The 27194-nt window shown below is 35.3% G+C and overlaps 2 protein-coding genes across 9 annotated transcripts; one reads left to right on the forward strand and one right to left on the reverse strand.

Annotated features, from left to right (window-relative positions):
- Positions 1 to 17: 17 nt before the first annotated feature.
- Positions 18 to 12153, forward strand: LOC147402898 (uncharacterized). 8 transcript variants are annotated; one of them, XM_086438287.1, is made up of 8 exons: positions 18 to 330; positions 505 to 624; positions 2274 to 2660; positions 7543 to 7999; positions 8145 to 8202; positions 9071 to 10373; positions 11227 to 11713; positions 11956 to 12153. In XM_086438287.1, exons 2-7 carry the CDS (start codon positions 585 to 587, stop codon positions 11595 to 11597), a joined length of 2616 nt encoding a protein of 871 aa, XP_086294413.1. In that variant the 5' UTR covers positions 18 to 330; positions 505 to 584; the 3' UTR covers positions 11598 to 11713; positions 11956 to 12153. The 8 variants fall into 8 exon arrangements, with proteins under 8 accessions (XP_086294413.1, XP_086294414.1, XP_086294410.1 ...); XM_086438288.1 differs by having other exon boundaries at positions 23 to 330; positions 2292 to 2660; XM_086438291.1 differs by lacking the exon at positions 18 to 330 and adding an exon at positions 2136 to 2201 and having other exon boundaries at positions 402 to 624; positions 2292 to 2660.
- Positions 12154 to 21443: 9290 nt separating this feature from the next.
- LOC147402899 (phosphatidylinositol 4-phosphate 5-kinase 2-like) lies at positions 21444 to 26457 on the reverse strand. Its single transcript, XM_086438292.1, has 8 exons — positions 25033 to 26457; positions 24778 to 24942; positions 24480 to 24645; positions 24188 to 24298; positions 23886 to 24079; positions 23664 to 23785; positions 23453 to 23534; positions 21444 to 22699 (listed from the first exon to the last, which is right to left on the reverse strand). Exons 1-8 carry the CDS (start codon positions 26166 to 26168, stop codon positions 22393 to 22395), a joined length of 2283 nt encoding a protein of 760 aa, XP_086294418.1. The 5' UTR covers positions 26169 to 26457; the 3' UTR covers positions 21444 to 22392.
- Between the last annotated feature and the right edge of the window lie 737 nt (positions 26458 to 27194).

Genomic DNA, 27194 nt, shown 5'->3' on the forward strand with positions numbered 1-27194 from the left:
AAGCTTTCATCCGTTTGTTTAAAAAAACTCACTAAATTTACAAAAAAAAAATTTGAAATAGAGAGAGAAAACCCAATTACCAACTCACTCCTCTGTCTTCATTCATCTCTTACTCATCCCTTCCACCTCGTGTATTTCGCTTGGTGACTGCTTTTTAGCACTTGTAATGAGCTGTGTTGTTAAATGAATCTTAGACGTGTTTCTCTTCTTCTGTATAGAAACGGCCTCGTTAACACCACTAAGACTTCTCAAGAAAATCTTAAAAGAGGGGGGGAAATCACAAACAAATGGGATCATAGAGAAAAAGTGAATGTTGTAATTGGGTTTATTGTAAGTTTTTAATTCTAAATGGGTTTCTAGTTTTAGTCTCAAAGCTTGAAGCCCATGTTTTATTTTTCTTGGTTTTTTCACCTTTTCTTCTTCTTCTCTGTTTCTGCAGACTTGCATGTTTGAAACTGACTTGCATGTTTTTGTCTTCTTGTTGGGTTTTTTTTTTCTTTGCAGTTCGATTAGTTTTGGTGGGTTGGGTTGGTTTCAGTTCTAGAGAAACTGTGGTTAAAACCTCAAGAGAAACAAAAGCTTGCATGGGAAAACAAGGGCCTTGTTATCACTGTGGCATCACAAGTGAGTTTGAGTCCTTAAGAAATATCATATTTTTCTGTTCTTAGGGATGTTTGTTCTTGAGTACAGAACTGAAATGGTTGACATGACTTTGAATCAAGACTCTCAATGTGGATTGAAATTAAGATTCTCAATTGGGATTGATTTTCATCAACCAATGAGTCAGAATTGGTTTGTAAAATCTCATTTCCCCCCCTGCATGTTTAGATTTATTTAAGTTTCTTGTTTAATTAATAGAGTGTGTTGGCTTAGTTGGTTCTTTGCCCTATTTCTCCTAATGTAATGTGACGGAACATGCATGTTGTTGTCGTTATACAAGAACTGTCGATTACATAGTTTAAATGCTTGAAAATTGAGATCTAAACGCTATAAGATAATCGGATTGCTGAGCCATCCTTTTACTTGTGCTTGGAGAGTCTTTTAGCCCATAATTCCCTGAAATGTTTGGGTAGCATTGCCTGCTTGTTTGATTGCTTACTAGAAATCTTGGATCGAGCTTTATCACTTCTAGAAAAGTGATTTATTGCTTCAATGTCAGTTTGGACACTTTGAGATCTTTATGCTTCTAGATGTTCTTATTTAAATATCTATTGATGATTATGATGAATTGGGTTTTATTTTATCTTGTTATTGTTAATAAAAGAAAATATGTTTAAATGGCCAACCGAAAGGAGAGAAGTAGAAAAGGTTTAGATTAAATCATTGCAATGTGAACAATCATCAATCACTTTGGGATCCTTGCATTTTCACTTTCTTTGTTGGTACGTTGCTTATCATAGTAAAAGCGAGAAATCTACTGTGTTAAAACTCCCACTTAAGATACAACACTAGTAAAATATTCTATATTTTCTGAATTAACGTGGATTCATGTTTTAACTGCAAAACGTAGGTTCTACATCTATCTTATTGATATCTAATGTATAGAGCAACACAAATGGAACAAAATTTGCATTAGACTGTTTATTGGATGATCACAAGAAGGATATTCTGATTGGTAGTCTTATAGTTTTAAAAGATTGTCACCACATTCATCGTGATCCATTTGACGGAAGCTATGGCATTTACATGTTTCACTTGATTTTTCTTCTTCTGTTGTTTTCTAGATAATGGCGTAGGGTTCAAATTGTATATACAGATGTATACACATTGCAACTCTACAAAAGATTAAACTGGTACGATTCGGTCCCTCTAGAAGGGCCTGACATGCTTAGGCGAGGCCAACACTTGCTGGGCTATCCTTTTCATTTCCTACTCTTGTTTTTCATACCAAAATCCATTTTCCCTAAATTTGTTTTATGGGCTATCACTAGTGTATTTTTGATAGCTAATTAGATACATTCGTCCGACATCTTTTTATTTTCTGGTGATTGAGTTGAGGAATAACTTTCCAATTGTTCAAAAGCGTAGGTCAAGTTGATCTCTTTAAATACGTAATTTCAACTGCTTCTTATTTTCTTTCTTTTTTTGAGTACACGTCATTGACTAATCTGAGCATATACTGCCAAAATAAGCAGTAATTGTATCTACTTGCCAATTTCTTCCCTACCATGGATGGTCTTGATGGGCACATAATTATTTTCGTGAGTAATTTAATTAGTTGTGAGTTCAAAACATTATTTGCTTAATCATTTTTCTAATTTACAAATGCTGAGGGATACACAATGGCGCAGACACACCACTTTGGAGGAATGGACCACCTGGGAAGCCCGTTCTGTGCAATGCATGTGGATCAAGATTTAGGACAAAGGGAACACTTGCAAACTATACTCCGAAACATGCTTGGGTAGTCCCACTGCCTGATTCTGAGATCATTGAAGACTCTCGAGAGAATAAATTACCATCTAGCACAAAGCCAAACAATTGGCATATGAACGCTCATAATGAAGTTGGCTTGGCAGATAGAGAGAGATTTGCACAACATCACCGGCATCCAATAGGATATGAAGAAGATACAAGCAACAGATCTAGTTCCGGGTCCGCAATGTCAGTCTCCGGGAGTTACGTTCAGTTGGGAAACACGGAGGGCAATGACATCTCAGGTTCATCCTTACAATTTTAAAACCTATTAGATAATTAATCACAGTCAGATTAGAGTCTTTCCTTTCTTTTAAGTTTGATTGTTTGTTTTATTGTTGAAAGAAAACCTCAAATCATTTTTTTTTGTGATGCTTTTAGGATGCCTCAACAGTCACTGTGTACTTTTTTTTTTTAAAACAATATTTGGACATTATTTGTAGCACATACTTTTCTTTGTTTGCGGCACTTCTATAAAGCTAAGCAAATGATTTATGTAAACCCGACTAATTGGTGATATTTCTAGGCACATTAAAAGCCTTATAGAGCATTTTAGGATTTTCAATATTTTTTTTTCTATCCGCATTTACTGTGACAGTGCTTGGCCATATATATATATATATACTAAAAGGCCTACAACTATCAAGTATAAAGATGGCATTCTCAATAACCAAAAAGAGACAAAGAAATCTATGCGTTAATGAATCATTAATATTTCACTAAGCTGTTGAAGAAGTTTTTTGGCTGTATGTGTTTGTACGAACAACAGGGGTCATGTATATCATAAATAGGAACCAGTTTTGTTATTGTATTATATAGCATTCTTTACCTTATACAAAAAATTAGGTTCGTGTCATGCTTCTTATGCAATACTTACCTTAGATACACTTATTGCACGATAACATTATAGTGGGTAAAGCCACTTGTGCCACTATGCCTTTTTTTTGGCATGAAGTCATCAATCCCACAAATGAGTAGATGAAGGCAGTGATGAATCTCAAGGTCATTGATGGACTTTCATTACGAAATTTAGGTGGTTGTCTCTTCCATGCAACACTGTAGTGCACTAGAAATCAATGTATAAAAAGAGTTAAAGGAACCTTTAAGGCGATTTGCCTTTGTGAGCATTGTCACAACTTTTGGATTTTTTTTTTCTGAAAATTTGCTGAAAGACGGTTCAACATATCATATCGATGAAAAGTTGAAAGTTCTCTGATTAGTTGACGATACACCGATTAATTGACAACACTCTCAAATGCCCCCTTGTCCCTATTTAAAGGCCTAGAAGCGTTTTTTTTTCTTTCTTTCAAACTCTCTGAAGTACCCATTCCTTAATGCTTAAAAATTTATTTTTTATAATACCCAAAATTTTATTGAGTTTTTTTCCAAATCTTTGTCAAATTCATCCATATTAAACCAGCTGACCCCCCACTGAATAATTGCCAAATTCAAACTTGGTTACTGAGTCTATGAGATGAGGTGTAAGCCTCGAGGCAGTTTGTGGTGTAGCCTCAATTTATTAAATATTTAATAAACTCTAAACAAATAAAAAATTCCTAAACAATGAAATAATCATATAAATAGAAATAAATTAATAAAATATTCATAATAAATTTTTTTCTTATGAAACTTTCGAGCCAAATAAATGATATTAATAAATCACTAACATGTCTTGCGAGCTGAGTTGGTAAAGCCTATAGGTGATGATACCACCTGCTATCACTGAGTTATTGATCCATTAAAAACAGGCTTCGCAATAATAAAAAAAATTAAAAATAACATCTCACTGCTTAAATAAGCATAAATCATAAATCAAATATTTAAGTGGGAGTTGCTTTGTAATGACTAGGTTGTTAGGCAGGTGTGTTTTTTTTTTTTGTCTCCATTGTTTTCTTCTCTTGTTTTCTTTTTTCCTTTGTTGTAGGCCAGCTTGGCCGATCTTTCAGTTTTTCAATAAAATTTGTACTTATAAATTTTTTTTTGTAATAACTAGTCAAAAGCAAGTATCTAATCCAAGTGATTGACAAGTTAACAAAGTGTTACCTTGACAAATCAGATGGGTGCTAAGTGTCGAGGTGTTAGACACGACACCTTTAGAAATTTCATACAATGGCATGGGCATACAAATATTAATTTGTGGTAACAGCATAACTTTTAGGTGGTACTCTTAGTCATTTTTGTGACATGAAAGAAACTTGGAATTGAATAGTACCCAAGTCACCGAAGTAGATGATCTACATTCTTAATATTAATTCATTTGAGGAAAAATTGGTTTTATCGTTTGTATGGAAGGGACTAGGCCTGTCATGTTGTGCCATTAAGTGTCAGGTCGTGTTGACACATTGACATGACAAAAACTTGGAAATTGGAAGTGCCAAGGTATCACTAATTAACAAATTAACAATAATTGCAAACCTTTTATTTTTATTTTTATGGGTAAACTGGACTTTAACAAATACCAAAGGAGATCAATAAATAATTAACAAAAAAAGATCTTGCATGGTTTTTGTGAACAAAAAGACAAAAAATAGTATTTATAAGCATGGTTTAAAATATCGTACTACCGATATATACCATTATTTGACTATTCCAATACGGAACGTGCCTGGAATCAATATTTCGACGAATGTTTCATTCTATGCTATTTTGTCTCGAAATGTTCGGTTTGTCTCCGAATGTTTCAGCCGAGAGGCCGAGACTTTTTGAGACGAACCGTAGCATAGTTAAACGAAATCATAAATTAGATAGAGAGGTCAAGTTAGAAACGATGATTATTTCTTGGGAAACCATATAATGGTTCCTCTCCACTTTTGATGAAGAGACTAATCAGAATGACTTAAATGTCTTCATCTTCAATCTCTAGCTAAAATCCTTTGATTTTTCTCTCTAAAAATATCTATCAAGTTAAGGAAACTAGGGCTTGAAAGTCAATTTTATGATTTTTCTCTCTCAAAAAGGGGAAAAAGGGTTTAAAACATAAATTATTGAGGTCATTTTTGGTATGTAATAAAATCATTAGGGGTCTTTTTGGGTACAAAAGCAAACTAATTGTTTTTTTAACAATGCATATTGCCCCATTACTGTGCAACATCGACACCATAGACTCACTTTATAGGTTTGAGACTACAGCCTTGTGACTATGGATTTGTGCCTTGCCTCAACAATAATTACGAAAGATGATTTCTTTGCCTTACTCTTGTTATTTCTCTTGTTGTTATTATTATTATTTGTGTATGTTCATCTGGTTCCATTATTCTGTTTCCTCTTTTCCCAGTTTGTTATTATTATATAGTATTTTTTTCTTTTGCAAAACCACCAATACTTTTGTTTTTTGTCGCTTTTATGCTTGTAGTAATGTAATTGCACTGTCGATGATTTACTATTACTTGATGAGGCTAGAGATGGAATCGATACAAAACTAGAATTGTGGAGAGAAATGTTAGAGTTAGAACCAAGACCGATTACGTGGAGTGTAAATTTGCACTGACACCTTAGGAAGGGGAATCCCCAATTAGAATTGATTGTTTAGAAATACCTCAAAGTGATCAATTTTGTTATCTCAAGTCTATTACACATATGGATTGAGGACGATGTTGCCCATAGAATCATAGTTGGGATGGTTAAAGTGGATATGCACTTTTGGAGTACTATGTAACAAAAGCGTCCCTATCAAACTAAAAGGATTTTTTATGAGATGATAGGAAGATGAGCTATGCTTTATGGAGTTGAAAGTTGGGTAGTCAAGAAGCATCATGTTAATAAACAGAGTGTAGTAGAGACGAGGATGTTGAGATAGATGCGTGGACAGTCTCGGAAAGATAAAATTAGAAATGAGCGCATCCTTAAGAGATAATGCAAAACTAGAGCTTTGATAGCTGTTTGGAGCCTTAAGAGCTTTAAAATAAGTTGGACTAGGATAAAGTATATAGAGTGCAACTTTATCAATGATGCATAGAGAGACTCTGCGCTAGTAAACAGTGATTGTCGGGAATTATCCCCAAGTAACCATCTCTGTTTTGATTCTATTATCATGAGGACAAATATATTGAGGAGAAAATTTCCAATATAAGTAGAGCTTCGCGGATATACACTTTTGGAGTGCTATGGGAACAACTAATTCCAATTACATTACAGGGAAATTATTATAAGATGTTAATAATGCATAGATATATAATCACTTTTTTTGCGAGTCACTCTTCAAAATGATTTCTAGTTGTACCTTGAAAACAACAAATATGGTATGAAATGGAATTCTAACTTTAATCGAATATATATGTTACCTTTATTATCAAATTACAAATCTTCAAAATTATCTTTAAGCAAAGTCCGAAAAAAAAGAAGAACTGTGGAATGAATTGAATATTCACCTTCAATCAATATTGTAGTGACCTCACTCATCAATGAAGGCTGATTACAACCCCTGTTAGAATAAATATTCAAGTGAAGGTCTTAAAAAAGTGGGAGGAAGAGCCAAAATAAATTGTATAGAGACCGTGAAAGCAGATATGAACCCACTTTCAACAGACTTGGCTTTGGACAGAGTAGAATGGAGTAACAGAATTCATTTAGCTGACCCCAAATCTTTGGGATAAGGTTATGGAATGGAGGAACCGGATGCTTTATCTTGAGTACCTTTTATGGAGTGGATTTTCTCGGACAGGATTTTTGTTATGTTGGTGTCGTGAGTACTTAGTAGGATGTCACTGTTCTATAACACTCACTGTTGGATGGCCAGCATTCAACTTATGAAGAGTTGCTCAACTTATGGGCACTCGATGTGATATCAGCACATAAGGGTGATGGTCAGATCAGACTCGTCTTATATGAGTAACAAAACAGGAGATCATGTCATGTAAACAAGTTCATTTCTCTGATTAATCCTTTTAAAAGTCCCTTCAGAGTATGTCCTTTAAGTGTTTTTTCATTATCTTTATTTTTTCTATTTTTAGTTTTTTTTCTTCATATTTTATATAAGACTTGATTAAAAAGACAGCAATATATTTGTTTATATGTTATGCACCATATTACTTGTCCTTCCTAGATTTTTTTATCAATTTCCTTGTACTTATAAATTATAAACTTTTCTTGGCTTCATCTCTACTGATCTAATATTATTCTGATCTGCAGGTCCAATCAAATCAACATTATTTGACTTCCGCATTCCTTCTAAAAAGAGGTCAACGATTAGACGCCGCAGTCTCTCACCTATTGAGAAATTCAGAAGAGATCTAGTTAATATTTTTGATCAGGAAGTAGCATCCGGCAGTTTTAGGCCTCCAGAAGAGCTTCTTTATCGAAATGAAGATCCAACATTTGACTCCGAGATAGGTCATGGGAGTGTTCTTCTTAAGCCACCAGTGTCTTTCAAAGAAGAAGAATCTGATTCCAGCTCACTCATAAGAGAAAAAAAGATTTCCAGCTTAAATGAAACAAATATGGGATCATCTTGTTTGTCTCTACAATCCCAAAGTGATGAAATTATTTCTAGTGAAGTCGGTAAAGTGAGACTTATTCAAGATATTATGGACGCTACAAAATTTGAAGAAAATGCTGCAAAAGAATGCGATATTATGAATCACTATTTGTAAGCCATGGTCCTTTCTGTTGTTTTTCATTTGTTAGATCTATGTTACACTTTTTTTAGGCTAATTTATTTTTATGTTACTTGAACCATCAGCATAATTTATTATCTTGTAAAATATATAATGTTCTCTTTGCTTTGCCTTCAGGAGTTCGTTTCTCGATGATCCTGAGGACTTATGGTATAAAAATTCTAGTCAGTTAAGCGTAAGTCGGAATTATGATTTTCCTTCACATTGAAATTTTAATATTTGCATTATTGCACTTTTAGCTGGATAGCTGTAGATAGAACCACAATTCCTTGATTTCATACCTTAAGTATAGCTGTTGTTGATCCCGGTTTATGTTCATGCATGTGGTGTCAGATTTTATATATGTATAGGGATATGTATCATGAAGAGTTGAAGACCAGCAAAACATGACTGCTACATGTACAAACAGACTTAATTGCTTAGTACTTTTAGAACTTTAACTCTGCTTTCATTTTTATAATTAGATTCTCTTCTCATATGTAGCACTTGCAATCGGCATGCACATTTGCATTATACATATGTATGTATGGGGATCACATATCATGGAGAGTTGAAGATCGGCAGAACATGAATGATGATTTTCAAAATTTTAATAAATTGTAGAATAAGAAAACAATAGTTCGTTTTTGAATGCTTGGAAGAGGTTTGGTTATTTATCTTTAGCTCCTCAATTTCAGGGACTTTTGATCTTCTACTAACTGACATACATCCACTTCTTTGAAAAAATGCATCTATTTTTAAAAATTAAAAAGGAAATCTAAAAATATTTCCATCTTTTAGATAGATGTCCACACTAAATGTTTATTGAGAGTTTCCCATTTGGAGAAATTTTTCCAAACACGCTTGCGAGTCGTACTTGGAATGCATGTGCACATGTGTATGGGGTGTGTGTGTGTGTGCATGCATGAGTGTATAGATAATTGTAAGTAAACTCTTTTTTCTTTGTGAAACAATGGATGTTGTACCAAGTAAAACATCTGGATGCCACAACCCCAGGTCTAGTTCAAGGTTTTAGCTGATTCATTGTTTCAACATTGTTCCAGCCCGTAAACAACAAAAAATTTGAACCTGGAAAAGAAATTTCTTCTCGCCCATCTCAAGTCGTTGGAGGGGGAATCTCACTGCCTTCTAAGGGACCAAGCATTGAACGTGGAAAAAAAAATTCTTCTCGCCCATCTCAAGTCGTTGGAGGGGGAATCTCACTACCTGATAAGAGACCAAGCTCTGAACCTCGAAAAAAAAATTCTTCTCGCCCATCTCAAGTCGTTGGAGTGGGAATCTCACTACCTGATAAGAGACCAAGCTTTGAACCTCGAAAAGAAATTTCTTCCCGCCCATCTCAAGTTGTTGGAGGGGGAATCTCACTACCTGAAAAGAGACCAAGCTTTGAACCTCGAAAAGAAATTTCTTCCCGCCCATCTCAAGTTGTTGGAGGGGGAATCTCACTACTTGATACGAGACCAAGCTTTGAACCTCGAAAAGAAATTTCTTCTCGCCCATCTCAAGTTGTTGGAGGGGGAATCTCGCTACCTGATACAAGACCAAGCTTTGAACCTCGAAAAGAAATTTCTTCTCGCCCTTCTCAAGTCGTTGGAGGGGGAATCTCACTACCTGATAAGAGACCAAGCTTTGAACCTCGAAAAGAAATCTCTTCTCACCCATCTCAAGTTGTTGGAGAGGGAATCTCACTAGCTGATAAGAGACCAAGCTTTGAACCTCGAAAAGAAATCTCTTCTCGCCCATCTCAAGTTGTTGGAGTGGGAATCTCACTAGCTGATAAGAGACCAAGCTTTGAACCTCGAAAAGAAATCTCTTCTCGCCCATCTCAAGTTGTTGGAGTGGGAATCTCACTAGCTGATAAGAGACCAAACTTTGAACCTCGAAAAGAAATCTCTTCTCACCCATCTCAAGTCGTTGGAGGGGGAATCTCACTGACTGCTAAGAGGCCCTTTGAATCTGGAAAAGAATTCTCTTATCCCAAATATCAAGTCGACGGAGGTGGAGTCCTAGTACCGGGTAAGAGACCGAGCTTTGAACCTGGAAAAGAAATCCCTTCTCTCACTTCTCAAGTCGTTGGAGGTGGAAACTCACTACCTGCGAAGAGATCAAGCTTTGACTCTGGAAAAGAAATCTCTTCTCTCACACCTCAAGTTGTTGGTGGTGGAATCTCAGAAGCCGCTAAGAGACCTCAAGAACAACCATATTTCCAAACTCATGGAGGTACATATCATAGCCCATCTGCTAAGGGACCTCAAGATCAACCATATTTCCAAACTCATGGAGGTACACATCATAGCTCATCTGCTAAGGGACCTCAAGATCAACCATATTTCCCAACTCATGGAGGTACATATCATAGCTCATCTGCATTTTAACCTGTCGTATCTAGAAATGTTTGGATGCTTCTTTATTTTCTACATTTTGAAGTTCTATCTCAATGTTTTCACATTAATATGTTAATGTTGCTAATTATAGCTCAATAAAAAGATGTATACTGATTGATGGGATGTAAAAGAAGGCTGTTAAACTGCTTATCCAGAAAGATATCCAAAATAATGGTAGCATCTACTATGTACTTACCTTATAAATCTATTTTATACCAAATAGTTGGGATAAGGCTTTGTGAATGATGATTTTTAGATTAATATGATTTCTGCATCTAATGTTGAGCCTTTAGTATCTTCTTTTTTTCTCTTGTTTTTGACAATAGTAGAAGATTACAATAATGGGTTTAAATGGATGATTCACAGACGAACGTTTTTTTGAAAATAAAACATATTATGTAGCAATAATTGTAGAAAACATACTGTTTTCATAAAATTTGCCATATTAGTCAACCATGCAATTGACTACTGATGTTGGAGATTTCCAATGAAATTATGCTCTGTAGTTTCTATTACCCAATGTTTTAAAACTTGGATGTCCATCAAACCGAATCATGAGTTAACTTGGCAAAAATTAAATATAACACACAACTTAGCAAGTTTCAGAGTTAACTTTGGAATATCCAGCCTTTCCATGTTTATATACCTAGTGACCTCCAAATTGCATTTAGTTGAGTCAACTTGGCAGAGTTTCAAGGTGAATCAACCAAGTTTTAGAACTATGTTATTATATTACTGATCAATTCCCTTCAAAATGCAAATAGTTTGGAAAATTAAAATTATGGTAACACTAAGTACTCCTATGGTATGTGCAGGAACAAGTTTTGACGTTGATGGAGGTTTTAAAAGGCCGAAGGAACAGATGGTTATACAGACGCCTTCTTCAGGAACCGGAAGTCTATCTTCTTTGACACAAAGCATGGAATCGAGCATAATTAATTCCATGAGTGGATTTCATGCTAAACCAGATGATAATGACTTCCAAGTGAAACCATCCTACAATGTTTCCAACTCTTCCGATGGACTTCCATACTTTCCGCAGCCTAAAAACCCTTTGGATGGACTTCGATACTTTCCAGCACCTAAAAATAGAGCCAACCCAAATGAGGAAACAAAACCAGCTGCAAGGATTTCGAAATCCCGATTCTTCTATATTTCTAATAATAAACCACCATTGGATCCATAAACTATCAAAATTGACATATTGTCCCCTGATACTGCAGTTCCTGAACTTTTTGTGCCAAACAAACCATCTGTGCTTTACAAAATTCTCTGTTTCATCCTGAAGAAAGGCCTTCTCAAGTGAGTGTATCTTAGATTTTTTTTTTTTTTTTTCATTCTTTTCTTGGATTGCATTATTTCTAGAGATTATATTTCCATGGCAACTTTTTATTATAAAATACCGTTCCTCTTAAAACCCATGTTAATTATACGAGGAGTGTGTTATAGTAAAAGGTTAGTGTGGCAATGTAAGCTCTCTAATCTTGCTTTCATTGTAGTTTAGTAACCATCCTTGTTTTTGTTTTTGTTTATGTGTGTTGAAGGTTTCATCATTCATATTATTGCCTTGAGCAGGCACTTTGGTAATAAAGTCGTTTGCGTCCTTCAGATGGTGGCCATATGCGATGGGTAATAATCGAGGGGACATTTTCTTTGTTTGTTTGTTTATTGTTGTTGTTGTTGTTTTTAAAATATTTGGATCAGCTTTTTGTTATTTAAAATTATTGACTTGGAGAGTTGAACTTATTTGATCTTTGGGTTTTAATTGGTATTTCTTGCTCCTCTAGGGTTATCTGACAAGATAATTAGATGGAAATATGGATGCACTCTAGCAGTAGGTTTGAGCAGTGTTTTTAAAAATTGGACCAAACCGGTGGTCCAACTGAGCCCTATAAATCCGCTTTGGCTCAAAGAAAACCAGTGTTGTTTTCCAAGGACCATTGGTTCAACTGTTCCAACATCCATTTTCAAGTACAATATGTCTCACCCTAGAGAAAAAAAAAATATTTTTTTTGGAAATAAAATATACTTTCCAAAATTAAAAGTTCTTTAATAATCAAATCTTTTTTGTTTTTTTTTTGTCCCCCAAGCCTTCTGTAATAAATATTTCATATTATATTTTTATGAAATAAAAGGTCATTTTTCTAAGAAAATCATATATTTTAAAAGTCGTTTTATAAATTTGGTCTAACCAAATTGGACCAGTGATGGCAATCCTGACAATTTGAAAGTTTTTAGTCCAATCAACATTTTGGTTCTTACATTGAACAATGGACTGGGCTTGGTTAAGATAATTAAGCCCAATTCATTTTTGGCTAATTGGGCAAGAGCCACTTAGTTAAGAGGACCAAGTTTGGGTTTGAAGCTCAGACCCATCGGGTGTCCGGATGAGTCCATTAGAGGTCTACTAGGCTCACCCTCTGTTAAGGCCCAGATTGTTTGTGTGATCTTAGAGGAGAAACTTGTGGGATGAACATCAGAATGGTTGGTTGATGCCACCATTAAACTTGAATGTTCTTTGAATATGAATCCAGTAGAAGAGAAGAAGCTACTCCTCCTAGAAACTAACATTCTCCTAAAACTCTCTACAATTCATGCTTAAAGATTTCTATTTCTAATAGAGAACAAAAACTAATTTTCTCATTTTTAAAATAAATAGTGCCATGTCGTCTACTAACCAATTTTAATCGTTTTATTTTCGAATATAGTTATAACTATCCAAGATATAGATAAGGCCCAAATCATATCATATCATCCTCTACGCTCTCTCTTTCTTATGAGCATCTTGTCACAATGTTGCTTTATGAAAAAGATTCAATTGAATCGTAAAAAAAAAAGCACATATGTCGGTGGAAGAATATCGATAGAAAGAAAAGAGAGGTTATAGTGAATATATCTGATTTGACTAAAAGCAACGAAATTACTGGACTTTTGATTTTTGTGGAAGATTTTTAATTTTCACCTGTAATAGATACTAATTATAAAATCTTATTTCATATAGATTCCAAAATATTTAACTTGATCAGTTTTGCAAGTTTTCAAAAACTCGGCCAGATGACTCGGATCTCAAAAGAGTCAATGTAACAAGCGATTCACAGTGGACGGGCACCAGTCTAAAAATTTTCTCGTCCCCATGGACAAAACATTTTCCCATAAAGAGTAAGAAAAGCAGTTTCCCATATGATAGATAAATCATATTTTCCCAACAAAACAATATCTAGAAATGTGGGGAAACAAAGACCACCAAATCACATTTTCTCAATATATAAATTGATTTTTGTCCAACAAAGAAATAGCCCTAATTTTGTTTTCTATCCCTTCTTTAAAATTGAGCTTCTACTAATCATCCCATGTGTTGGAGTTGTCATGCACATAAAGTTGGACCACTATTTCATTGATTGCTCATCAATTGAGAGAGAGAGATGTCTCCTCCTAATGAAACTTTTTGTTGGACTTCCCCACACTTCATTCCATGGAGACAAATGAGCCCAATCAATGAGACAAAAGGATATAACCTGCAAAGCAGGGTCCGTATTACAGGTCTCTTCTTCATCATCATCTTCAAACTCTTATCCCACAGATTTGTAGTCGGCAAAATGGATCTTGTTCCTGTATTCCATTTTTTCCAGAACTGTCTTCTTTCTCTCTCTCTCTTAATTTTTTTATTATTAATTATTAAGAGAGGAGTGCAACACGAGGACTTCCCAAGAGATCACCCATCTGAGTAATACTCTTAGTCTAGTATTAATAAAATCATCCCCTCACCCCTTCTCCTATTTGAAAGTGTATTCATATCTACTTCCACTATTCTATAAATATTATAGGACCTTCTTTCATTCTTTTACGATCTTCAATTTGAATATTTATTTGCATATCCCTTATACTAAATACTTAAATTATGGGTTTGGTCGAATTTCTTGGATGATCCAATCCTATGCTAGCCGAGTCAAACTAGGATCGGTCGAGTTTTTAAACTATTTTGATACTATATTGGGCTTAATTGGAATGGTGGAGTCTTTTTCAAATTCTCATACTTGTCCCTCAATAACCTAGCAAGGGATGGCACATCACATGTTTTTGTGTCTCACTCTCAACCATAGTTATGGATCATACATACCTTACCCCTACAAAAGGGGACCAATAAAACCTTTATTTTGATGAAGAGTCAACATTTACTTGATTCCTCTACTGTGTTACATCACATTAATTAACAAGGGTTAGGATTTGTTAACTCATGAAGAATGACTCATGAGAAAACACATGATCCCAACCATTTAGATACAAAATCCAACAGTTGAGATTTATGTGTATCTTGATAACACATATATCGGAGATACGTATCCTAGGGATAAATCTCAACCATTGGATCATGTGTTTTTTCCATGAGTCATTCTTCATGAGTCAAAGGATCCTGACCCATTAATCAATGCAAGCAAAAAATAGCCACATATTCAATCCCAAGAGGGTGTTGTTAGTCATGGATAACGAAGGCCAAGTAATTAGGGTGGTTTAGGACCCCTAAATGGCAATTAATGACTTGGTTGGTAAATCTTGCTCCCTTTCCACATGAGAAGTTTTGTTCATGAAATTAGAAGGCCTATTGTTTTACTTGATAAGGTGTCTTTCTATTTTTTGTTGTTGTTTATACTTGTATTCTTGAATTATATATGCACAAGCGAACCAAGCAAGCAGACGTATCAAGGTAATCAAAGCTAAACATGTTAAATTTGGGGGTCCAACTCAAAATCAATTGGCAATGAGTAGAGAGGCCCAAGAGCTTATAAGGAGAGAGACAAGGCAATTTGTGTCCAATGTGAGACTAACTCAATAAAACAAGAAACAAATTATCTCTACCTACCCCTACGAACAGAGTTCATTCTTGAGTGGTGAACCACGAACCCCAAACCCTAATTCGAACCGAGCAAACCTACAAACCAGGTAACAAAGCTCTATAGAAATAGGAAAAAACCAAAAAACTACATTCTTTCCATGCAAAAAGAGAAACATGAGCGTAATTATTCGTAAAGATCATATCTTGCATGGTGACAACATACGATAAATATTTCGTGAAAAAAAAATTGGTAAGACATACACATATTTTTCAATTTATGTTGAATTTTTTTCTAAAACCTATTTGGAAGGTACGATTTGTTTGAGCTGGATTGGTTCAATTGAGATACCAAAAGCCCGTTCCCAAAGCCATGATCTCTTGAGCATAATTTGGAGAACCCCTAGATAAAGAAATTGGGCTTGGGCTTAAATTTTTTTTAGCCCATTATTCATAGGATACATGGGAAAACCGTAGCCTAGCCCAAACACAACCCATTAACACCCTACTCCCCTTTTTGACGTTGAAAAAATGGCAATTGAATCTTCTTCCAACAATAATCCCTAAGACCAATCTGAATTTTAATTGTATGAACAGGTTGGATTGGGACTTCTAAAAAAGTATGGGCCCAGCCCATTGGAGCCTCAGACAAAGAGGTCAATTGAAGCACAAAAAGTTGACAAATTTAAATAAGAAACAAAGAATTTAAGTGAATGGAACTGTACTTTTGGTATCTTTTAGATATACTCAATAACCTAAGTCAAAAGTTTACAGTCCAATCAAACGCACTTAAATAAAACACTTTCTAACAAATGTTTCCGCACCATTTTTAATTATAACATAATTAAGGGTTTGTATGATTGGTGATAAACTGTTTTCTTTGGAACCCTTGGAAAATGTCAAAAAGAATATATTTTTAGTTTTGCAAATGATTTTCCTTTTTTTTTTTTTTTTTGGAAAAATCATTTTCCCACCGATTTTCCAGTGAAATCATGCACACCCTTAGCGAATGTATGTGTGGCTTCAGAGATAACTGTTTTCTTCCTAGTTAAAAGGGTTTTGTAATTATTTAAAGTTTTTCGATTAAAAAAAAATGGGTTGAGTAAATGAATATTTATTAGGTCTTGAAGAACCATATGTTTGACGGGGCAGTGGGCCAAAAAGTATGCCATATGCCTTCTTTTGTGGTCGTGGTGGTGAGTAGGTCAAGGGTGCGCATTTCCCATCACTCCCGCTATTAAATTTGTGTTCTTGGCTAGGTCTAGTTGCATTCGAGCGCGCCCACATACATAAAGGTGACATTGGCCTTCATCATTAATATCAAGCAGAGACAAAAGACATGGATTACCTAAAGTTTATCGTCAAAAAGAAATAATGCCAATCTCTTAACATGATTTGAAACCGTTGTTATGATATCAAGTCATTAGTAATATACCCTAATGACTCTAGCAAGTATGTCGAATAAGATACATATGACGACGACGATGACAACGATATGTGGTATCAATCTCACATAAACTTTTAGATAGTTGAATTTCCAAGGTATCATCCATGAAAGTAGCACAATGTGAAATGAGTGATCTTTGAAAATGTATTTTGATGATTCAACATTAGAGAATTACTATAGAGACTACTTTCTTATATTCTTTACTTGTCCCCCTTAGAACCAGCATGAAAGGTGCACCATATGTTTCTGTCTGTCTCTAGTTTCAATTGATGTTAATAGCTCACATCCACCAAAGACAAAATTGTACCAACAAAACGTATACTTTCTTGGATTTTATATGGCCACAACATACGCTGCCAACCAATATCTATAAGTGCTGCTTTCTATTAATGGAGGATTAAGATTCAATGAAGGATTAAGATTCCTTGAACCTAAAAAAATTTTGGGATAAGATTTTAATGATTATGATTTTGAAATTAAATACAAAATACAGCCAAGTTATTTGAGGTTAATAAAAATTTCTTAAATATTATTATAAATTTCATAAATCCTCAAAACATATAATTTATAGGTCACGGGAGAAGTGTGCCACTAACATTCAAGTGGTGGAATCCACTAGGCCATTATTCTAACTATATTGTACTACTAGAATTCACCTCACCTGTGCCCACGGGCATCCTCTTTGGGGGTTAAAAGGTAAAACAGGTAAATGGTAAGTTAGAAGGGTATAATCGAAAAGGGAAAAAAAAGGGGGGGGGGAGGGGGTTAAAAGGTAAAACAGGTAAATGGTAAGTTAGAAGGGTATAATCGAAAGGAAAAAAAAAGGGGGGGTGTTAAAAGGTAAAACAGGTAAATGGTAAGTTAGAAGGGTATAATCGAAAGGGAAAAAAAAGGGGGGCGGGGAGAGGGGAAGAGGAGAGAAAGGACAATAAAATGGTATTATGTGAATTCTATTATTTTGTGTCAATCTTTCTTAAGGGATATTATTGAAAAGAGAGTAGAAGAGAAAAGATAGTGAAATAAGAGTTTGACTTTGAAGAACCCTCCTCGGTACAAGACATATGGCATTTTGAATTTTTTTTTACGCTCGTATATTTTCACCAAAATTTAAAACACCTCCTTGGAAATGTTACATGTAATCCAATGGAAAGGGTTCTTTCAAAATTTTGAAGTAATTTGTCCACTTCAAAAAAAATTCTATAAAATAAAAAGGATATTATTGAAAGGGGTGAAGATGAAAGGTAATAAAGTGGGATAGTGTGAACTCTACCCTATTGTAACTAGAATAAAACGTTTATACTTTTAAAAAATTATAATAAGGATGGGACGTTTATACCTTTCACAATTTCAAAAAATATAATGTAATATTTATAATTTTTCTAATATTAATTATAATATCCCACCTTCTTGATCCGTCGATTGGATCACAATATGAAATGGGTTGATTGAATTGTAAGATTAGATAGGCCAAGCAATCATCTACTACAGCATTAGATGTTTTATCCTCACCGCATCAATGAAAGGTATTCACAACATCAAAACATCGAAACCTCTTCTGATGTTCACGATATCTAAGAAAAATATAATCAAGTGAAAAGTTTCTCTCTCGACATAAGTCAACAATACAAAACATTTGCATCCTACCACTTGGAGATAAGTCACATGGATATGGCAAAGGCACCAATGCGTGGTACAAAAATTAAAATCCATGGCTCCTAATGAAATAGGTGACAAAGCGACGTTGCCACCTATTGGTATTAAATTATCTCGATCCTCGTGAAAATTTTTAAACTTGATTTTGCTACTTTTTCTAGCAAAAAATCATCTTTATATCTTTCGAAGGAAGCTTCCATACTATACTACCATTAAAATGTTAAAAGAGTCATGATAAATGTCGGCAGTGACACCTGACTGACGTGGCAAAGACACAGAATCATAGATTTTTTTTCTTCAGAATACATAAGGAAAAAAGATCTACGATTCTATGCCATTGCCACGTACAGATGACGTATGTGTCAACGCCTCCTACTATCATTAGTCATGTTAAAATGGTGTATCCACCCTTGTTGATAGACTGGTTTCTTATTGTAAGTGAATTCTTCTTAAAGTCACTTGGCTCTCCACCATTTGCTCAACCACTGAAAACAAGAAAATCTTTGCATTTAGATCTATAACGAAATTATTATGATACCCTTTAAAAGCCGGCACTCCATATTCTGCATTCTCTGCACTCCACAGTCTAATAATTTAAGTTTGAATATTGATTTCTCACGAGATGGGTATGAGGACATCTTTTTTATTTTTATTTTTGCAATATTTTAATAACCTAATCCGCCATTGGACCTAAATTATGTTCATTTTCATTATGAGAAACCGTTAACAAAAATTGATGGTTAATTTAGCAAAACAAGAATATTGGTTAAGCATGTGGTCCAAGTTATTTGGAGTACTGGATTTTAAAACACGGTTTAATCTCAAGGTGATACTTGTACGTTGGATGAACTATAAAAATTTTTATATTATTTTAATATTAAAATGTATATCGATGAAAGCATTTATGATTCTGACACACATACACGTTAGAAATATCTCTCACAATGTACATTTTAATGTTACTTCAACATGACTCTTAAATTATTATTTAAAAAAATTCATGAAAATTATTGAAAGTCCATTAGTTGGGATGGAACACTGATAACAGGTAAAAAACAAAGAAAGAGAAAGCTTGAGAGATTGTCGGTTGTTGTGAAGCAACCATAAGGTGGATTCAAGGAGAAATCCACCCCGTTATAAATGGAGTAATATTTACATAAATACCCTTATTCACACTCTCAATCTCTCTCACTCTCTCTTTCCAGTCTCTAGTCAATAATATGTGCCTGTTTAAAGTCTAATATGCATCGATTATTTTAGACATACTCATCTTCATCTTGGTAAAATATTTCAGATACTCACGTGTCTTTGCAAACTGATGATATACCATAAACTGATGAGTTTAAAAACACATGGTAGGTCTAACATTCACTAAAATGTGGTATATGTCTAAGTTACTCTTTATGTGGGTTGGTTGTCATTTGCCCAAAGTGCGATGCACCATCTTTTGTTTTTTTACAGTTGGTGGGGGTGCAGTACAAGATCCTTTGGGCCTTCCCCTCCAACAACCAAATCTTACCACATGCCTGGCCATATAAATTATGAAAAATTACTTTCTTCACTCTAATATAAGGTTTCATTGCTAACTGTCCACCCAGCTTTTTTGGTGATGACTTGATAATTCAGTTAGTAAGCTTTTTTTCAACTAAACGATTTAGATAAAAAAAATAGAAAGAATAAGGCTCAAGTGACCACAAGATTGTACCTTATATCGTGACGTGAAAGTGTGTAGAAATCATAAATGCTTTTTTGGCTAGTATCTCGATGAAAAGCATATATGATTCCTGCACACTTTCATGTCAAGATATGCGATATGAGGTATAATCTTGAGATCACTCCAGCACGACTTTAAAAAAATAAAAAATAAAAATAGAGGAATTTAACGAGAAAAACCTATATCAAGATCTCTTAAGTAATGTAATATTTCATTTAAATTAATGTGGCCATCCTAATGAGTTGTTGAGTTGGTAATACCACAATTGGATGGTTCACATCATGTTGGGCTGACTTGCTCTCCTTACATGAACAATTTTATGTAGGGTACACATAATCTTGCGTGTTATGTTGGGTAAACATCATGTGGGGTATGATTGAACATGCATGTTCAATACTGTGCATGGCATCAGTTATAGTGCCATGTACAAATCTTGTCCAAGACCAAGATGACCCACGAACAAGACGGATAAACAACATCTCTCTCAATTGAGCAGAATCTCACGAGATATATGGGATGAAATAAGCATTTATGTATTAAAAAAATAGAAAAAATTTTAAAAATTACCCCTCAAGTTTTGATAAATATTAGAGATACCCATGTATTTTGATTTTGAAGTAGATGTCATGCCCCAGATTTTTCTTTCCAAACCAGCCATCTTCAAGCTTATCAACCTAACCTCCATGATAAATTTATTTAGTATTATTCTTCAGACCAACGATTTCTAACTTCAATCCTGTAAAGTTATGTTTCGTAGAACTTCGATGATATTATTAGCTTCGAAAATTAAGAAGAAAAAAAATGTTAATATTTACAAGCGGACGAGCTGTGCGAATACATGTGAGAGCATAACGATAGAATTGCTAGAAACGAGGATAAGACTAATCACTGCACCCAGCACACCAAAGCAGACATTTTTTTTTTATTTTCTAATTATTAATTATTTTGTTGGACCCCCACCACCATTTATTCATTCGTAATCAATAATATTACCATTTCCATCAGATATTTTATCAGACTTTTTGCCCTTTTGAGGAAGTAAAACCCTCACCACCTTTGGCCCACCCCCAAAAACAAGTTTTTGCTGTGACCTCGAATAACAATAAAGTATGCAAAGTGCACAGAAGTTGACACGCCATTCATTCCTTAATTATTTTGTCTATAATATATATAAAAAATGACCAATCAAATTTAAGGAATCTCTAGGCATCAAACTTTCTGTGTCTAAACTACACCAAATCTCAACTTGTATCCCCACTTGAGACATCGAGATTTGAGTGAAGAATTGATGAGGTGAATCGAAGCCCCATCATACCCCCATTGTAGTACCCAAGTTTGTTTCTTTGTCTTCTTATTTAAGTTCAAATTTATAAAATTTAAAAAAAAAAAAAAACATAAAAAATATTTATCATAGAAAATAAAGAGTTGGTAAGGTACAGAGATTCGGCGGGGACAGAATTCAGACTTTGACCTCTTTGGCACAAACGCCAGTCCCAATAACTCTTAACCAAGAGGTTACAAAATTGCCCTCCCAATTTCCTCAGCACGCATATGCAAGTAGAACAACCAATGAGATCTCACCCCATGTGGATGTGGACGAGGACGGTGTTTGATCCTTTGCTGATCTGTAAGAATGAATCTTGGTCAATGGTCTCTCTACATTTTGCTTTTGCCCATTCAAAAGAAGCAAAAGATTTTTTACCCTTTAAAAACAGATACAAAGAGAGAGAGAGGGGAGAAAAACATTAGTTGGGCCAACGCATCTTGTGTTTGTGCTTTTCTCTCCTTTTCATGTCTCTCTTGTTACTGATCTTCACTGCAAAAGCAAAACCCAAATAAGAGATGAGGTCCCCACTCCCCACCCTCAAGGGTTCTTCTTCCTTACATACAAAGGGAAACCTTGTAAGATCTTAAAATACCACAAAAGCCCCAAAAAATTCTTAAATTTCCCTAGCAAATCCTTCTTTAGCTGTACACTTCTTATTATTCCAAATTTCAAATCCCTCTTGGAAGCATTTCTCTATTTTCTATATATCGATCTTCCAAAATTTTCACATTTCATGGTTACCCACCAAAAAAAATATATATTAAAATTCAGAAACAATTCTCCTGCCCTTTAAAACCATATACACTCACCACCCCCCACCACCATTCATGGCTGATTTTCCAAAATTCAGCCAACAAATTTTCTTTTTCAATTCTGCCTGATAGCCAACCAAGTCAGCCAGCCGTGTAGCATCCGTGGCACACCCTCCCGAGCCCTGCATCAGGGATAAATTTACCCCCACGTTTTGATTCATTGTCGATTCTGTTAATCATCACCCATTTTTTTTTCCATATTACTTGTCCTCTACAAAGATTCTTCCAATGAAATCTCGAAATCTCTTTGAATAGAGCTTTGGGTCCACAGCTGAAATCGAAGTAGGGTCTGCCTGCAAGGACTTGTAGGCATGTTCTAGTTTCTTGCTTATGTCGTAATCTTGGAGGATGTCGATGATTCCGAAGTAGAGGACTACTTCATAGATCTCACCACTGCATGAAGGTACCGAATTGCAGCCTCCACTTGGGGTGTACTGCTCAAAGTCACCCCTCGATGCCATCTCTGCCCTTGCAGGCATGTTTGCACCCAATCGAACCAATGGTTTCCTGATGCAAAGAATCACATGTTCCAATACCCAAATCAATAATGCATTATACATGATTGAACCAATATAGAACATCACACATCATGCATGATCATCGCAGATAAGATGATATAAAATACAGGACAAACAAATACATGTGACCATCTTCCAACTCTATCAAAGAGTTTCTATTGGAGAAGAAACACAAGTAATAAAAGTTGATACATAACCTTAACGAATAATTCTAAACTACCATGGGTGTGAATTATTGTGCCCAAAGATTCCTGATTTGAATTATCAAAGGAAACCAAGTTTGTATACAGGAAAATTAGAAGAACACAACCTGGACACCCCACTCGTAACTTTTGTCTACAAAACTACCCACAATTTCAGCTTTAGACAACAAAAGCCACATTCAATAATTCAACCCAACTCAATCAAATCCACAAGAAGAAAAAATAATTGAAGGCCTATGTCCCTCTCTAAAATAGAAAGGAAAAAAGATATCCGTCTAATTGTTTCTGACAATAATGTATAGATTCTTGGATGAATGGCATGCATGAGAAAAATAGGATCTAATGTGAAAAGTATCTATTGAAATACTGTAGAATGGTCCTTAGATTGGTCGGCTTCAAGTTACAATAAAACATCGGATATGTATCTAAAATAAAATAAAACTTCGGATAAACTAGAATCGATCCATATCCAGTCAATTAGAATGGAACTTGGGATGAACTAAAATTTGGAGCAACTAAAACCAGAGAGAAATACATACTGGCCAGCTAGAATCCGATCCATATTCTTCAACCCTGCTTCGAGGGAGCGATAGCTGTGTATTCCGTGTGAATCCTTCTTTCCTGGAATAGAAATAATATTTTTTTAAGGCTTCAGGGAAATGTCATATATATATATATATATATATAAGAACTTTAAAGTGCCACAAAAAATTAAACAATTAATCAAGATGGAGGAATCCATTCTATTACCTGAAGGTGCACTTAATGGTGATAGTCCCATACTATCGTCATCTCGGAAGTGAAGACCCACCAAGAGACTATAATCCATGATTCTCTCTGCTTCCAAGAACTCACAATCTCTATCTATTTGTCTGTATACAACCCAACCCAAGGCCAACTCAAGAACATTAAAACCGGGGACAGTTCATTTAAACTAAATGAAGAAATATAATGGGTTTTATTCAAACTAACCTGATAAGCGCTTGGAACCAAGACCGTTGCAGGCGAAACACAAAATTGAGATCAAGATCCTTGAGGGTGGTGGTCTCATCGATCTCTCCCTCGGGCTTATCTGTAGTGCGACCATGGGAGGATCCTTTCAGGTCAAACCTCCTATGGATACGGTACTCCGAGCAGAACAAATTGCCCATTATAATGAAACGGGTCTGGTAAACAATTCAGAATCATGAAATTAGAGAAATGGATCAACTAAGATCTACAAACAAACCACTTAACAACCAAAAACAATAGAATTACAATATCCTTAAACATACCTTCTGACCACCAACTGGTTTGACACAATGCACGCCAAAGAATTTAGTGACAAGGGAATTTTCGTACCGACAAACATGTTGGTAATAACTTGGAAGCATCCTAAGGAGCACCTGAATTTGGATCACAAAACTAATTTTACAACCACTAACTAAGAATTCAGATTCTGTCTCATCAAACTAACAAAGTCAGAATGTAGATGTTGAAATCAAAATTCAGAACCAATAAACCTGACTAAATTTATAAATTTACTTTGGAATTAAAAGGGGTGTGTACATAGAAGTGGGAACAAACCTTGACTTCGGATTTCTTCACGGTCTTAATCATGAACCGGTCATCTTGTGTTAAATAAAAGAAGCTTCCACTCTTCCCCGGAGAAGAAAGCTCCCTTAGAGCATCATTCCCACAAATGGCTAACATGTAATCAGCGGGATCTATTGAGAACAATTCCCTCAAACGTCTGAATACCCAACAAAACCAATCAAACAATGCTTCGCATTCACATTTGCATTCGATATTTAAAGCACAATTGAATAAATAAATAACTATTCATCAACAATATAAAAGTGGGTATCTCAAGAAATCAATATACCTGAACACCATGGGACAATAATCCTTCCATCTGAACTCCACAGATTGATGTGGAGGTGTAATCTTAGAACCTTCAGACGGAAACCTGGTCCAAAATTTCTCCCTCGGATCGAAATCCGTGGACCTAAGATCACGAAGTTTCGAAGCATGCTTCCCAGCAGAATACCTATAAAGAAATGAAATAATCTTTAAAAAAAAAAAAAAAAACCCAAGAAATATAGATAAATCTATTAACCCATTAAACAAATTACCTTACCTTATACCCAATTGAAGATTAAGCATAAGATCATAATTTTTGTGCCCTTTCGATATCGTATGGCCAGGCTTCTTAGCCTCACCCATGAAACAACAAGGACTTCTTCTCCTCTGAACAATTCCTCCTTGATTCAAATCCGTTCCATCTCGATAAAACATAGACGCCTCCACATTATCAATTATATCACAAGTAATATCTCCAGCTTCACCATCAGATTCCCAAATACAAATCCTCGGAAAATTCAAATTCCTCTCATTCAAACTTCCCCTCGCCCCATCGACCGAAGACCTCTTCCGTGTCGCCACCAAAAAATTCTCCTCGACCAAAGGACTCCTTCTCAGATTACAAGGACTCGAACCCGGATAAAACGTTCCGTTCAAATGTTGATGCTTAAAATCCTTACTCCAAGAACCAACATAACAGCTTCCATCAGGCCAAGTGAAAACTCCGTTACCTTTCGGAACACCGTTCTCCCATTGTCCGTCGTAACGATTTCCGTTAGCCCAAATCAAAACCCCTCTACCATTAATAACTCCATTCTTCCACTCTCCAACATATTCGTTCCCATTCTTCCACACATACCTTCCTTGCCCTTCTTGTAAATTACGTTTCCATGAACCTTCATAGAAATCTCCATTAGAGTAACTTTTCTGTCCATACCCATGTTTCCGATCCGTACTCCATGACCCACGATAAGTATCTCCATCCGAACCGATAAACGTTCCGAAACCATCCATCCTTCCTGATTTGAATTCTCCTTCAAATGTTGCTCCTGATGGCCAAGAAAACTTACCCTTTCCTGAAGCTTTACCTTTCTTCCAATCTCCTTCGTACATACAACCGTCTCTCCAGAGATACTTACCTGTACCGTGTGGAATGTTATTTACGAAACTACCCTTGTAGAGATCTCCGTTTGGGAGGATTTTCTCAACTGTGGTGGTGCTTGTGGTGGCTGAGCCTCCTGTGTTAGTGGGTGTGACCCTTCTTGTCCCTGGTTGAGATCGGCTTCGACCCACTATGAATGGTGGTCGAACTACCACCACTGACCCTGTTTCTTCTTCTTCCTCAGATTTCTTCTTCCTGTAGTTGTTGTTGTTGTTGTTGTTGTTTTCCTGATAACCTAATGTTTCTCGCATTTTTAGAGATAAAACCCACTTACCCACACCGGAATCTTACCGGAAACTGACACTCCAGTGGCATTTCCTATGACCCACTCCCTCTCTTTCTCTCTCTAGATTTAACCCACTTTGGAGAAGAGATGGAGAGAGAGAAAATCCTTTACAAACAGAAGAAGAGAAATACAGACAAAACTGAAGGAAAGAGAAGAATGAAAAGAAAAATAGAGAGAGAGAAAAAGAAAAAGAGAAAGAGAAAGAGAGAGAGGTTTTGTGCCGGCTTTACCTAGGGAACCGTTGCTTGCTACAATGCAAGAGATATTTCAAATGACGGTAATGCCCTTAGTTCTTTTAGAATATTCCTATAACTGTCCCCAGCAGAAACTCTGGGTTTCATCGTGACGTGACGGAATCGCCTAGGTGAGAGAGGGTAGTCTGTTTACAGGTATGTTTTGTGGGAAGGTGCTTTGGTGAAATTACGGTTATATCCTTAGAGGAGAGATGGAAAGTTAGTCATAATTTCTAAAGTGCCATTTTATCTGACATCGTATATCGTTGGTGTGGGCTAAAGGGGTGGTAGACTGTGGTCCCATTTTAGAAAGAAGGTTTGACGATTCTAGTTATTCTAATAAACTATGGTTTAAAGAATCGGATTTGCCGAGTCGAGTTCGAACAGTACGATTCAACTCGCCTCACAACTTGATTCAAGAATTTTAAATATAAATTGATTATAATTTTAACATAATTTTCTTTCAAGAAAAGATAAAAGATTGGGGCAACAAACGCAACAATCACAAAATCAGTTTACTTCTTGAAAAATCATATAAAATTTTAAATGGATAACAATATTTTATGTGTCCCCCCTGAAAGTCTCACTTTTTAAAATAAAAATAACTATACTTAAGTTCATAATAACCAATTAAAAATATATTGCAAACTAATTGACTTTTAGAAAAACAAATAATTTAATGTATATCACAATTAAGTCGATAAGGAAAAAAAAAATTTATTTTAGATTCATCCAAATTCAAATTGATAAGATCAAAT

Source organism: Akebia trifoliata, chromosome 4, assembly GCF_017979445.1.
Source record: "Akebia trifoliata isolate Shusen 1 chromosome 4, ASM1797944v1, whole genome shotgun sequence".
In the NCBI taxonomy this organism is placed as follows: Eukaryota; Viridiplantae; Streptophyta; class Magnoliopsida; order Ranunculales; family Lardizabalaceae; genus Akebia; species Akebia trifoliata.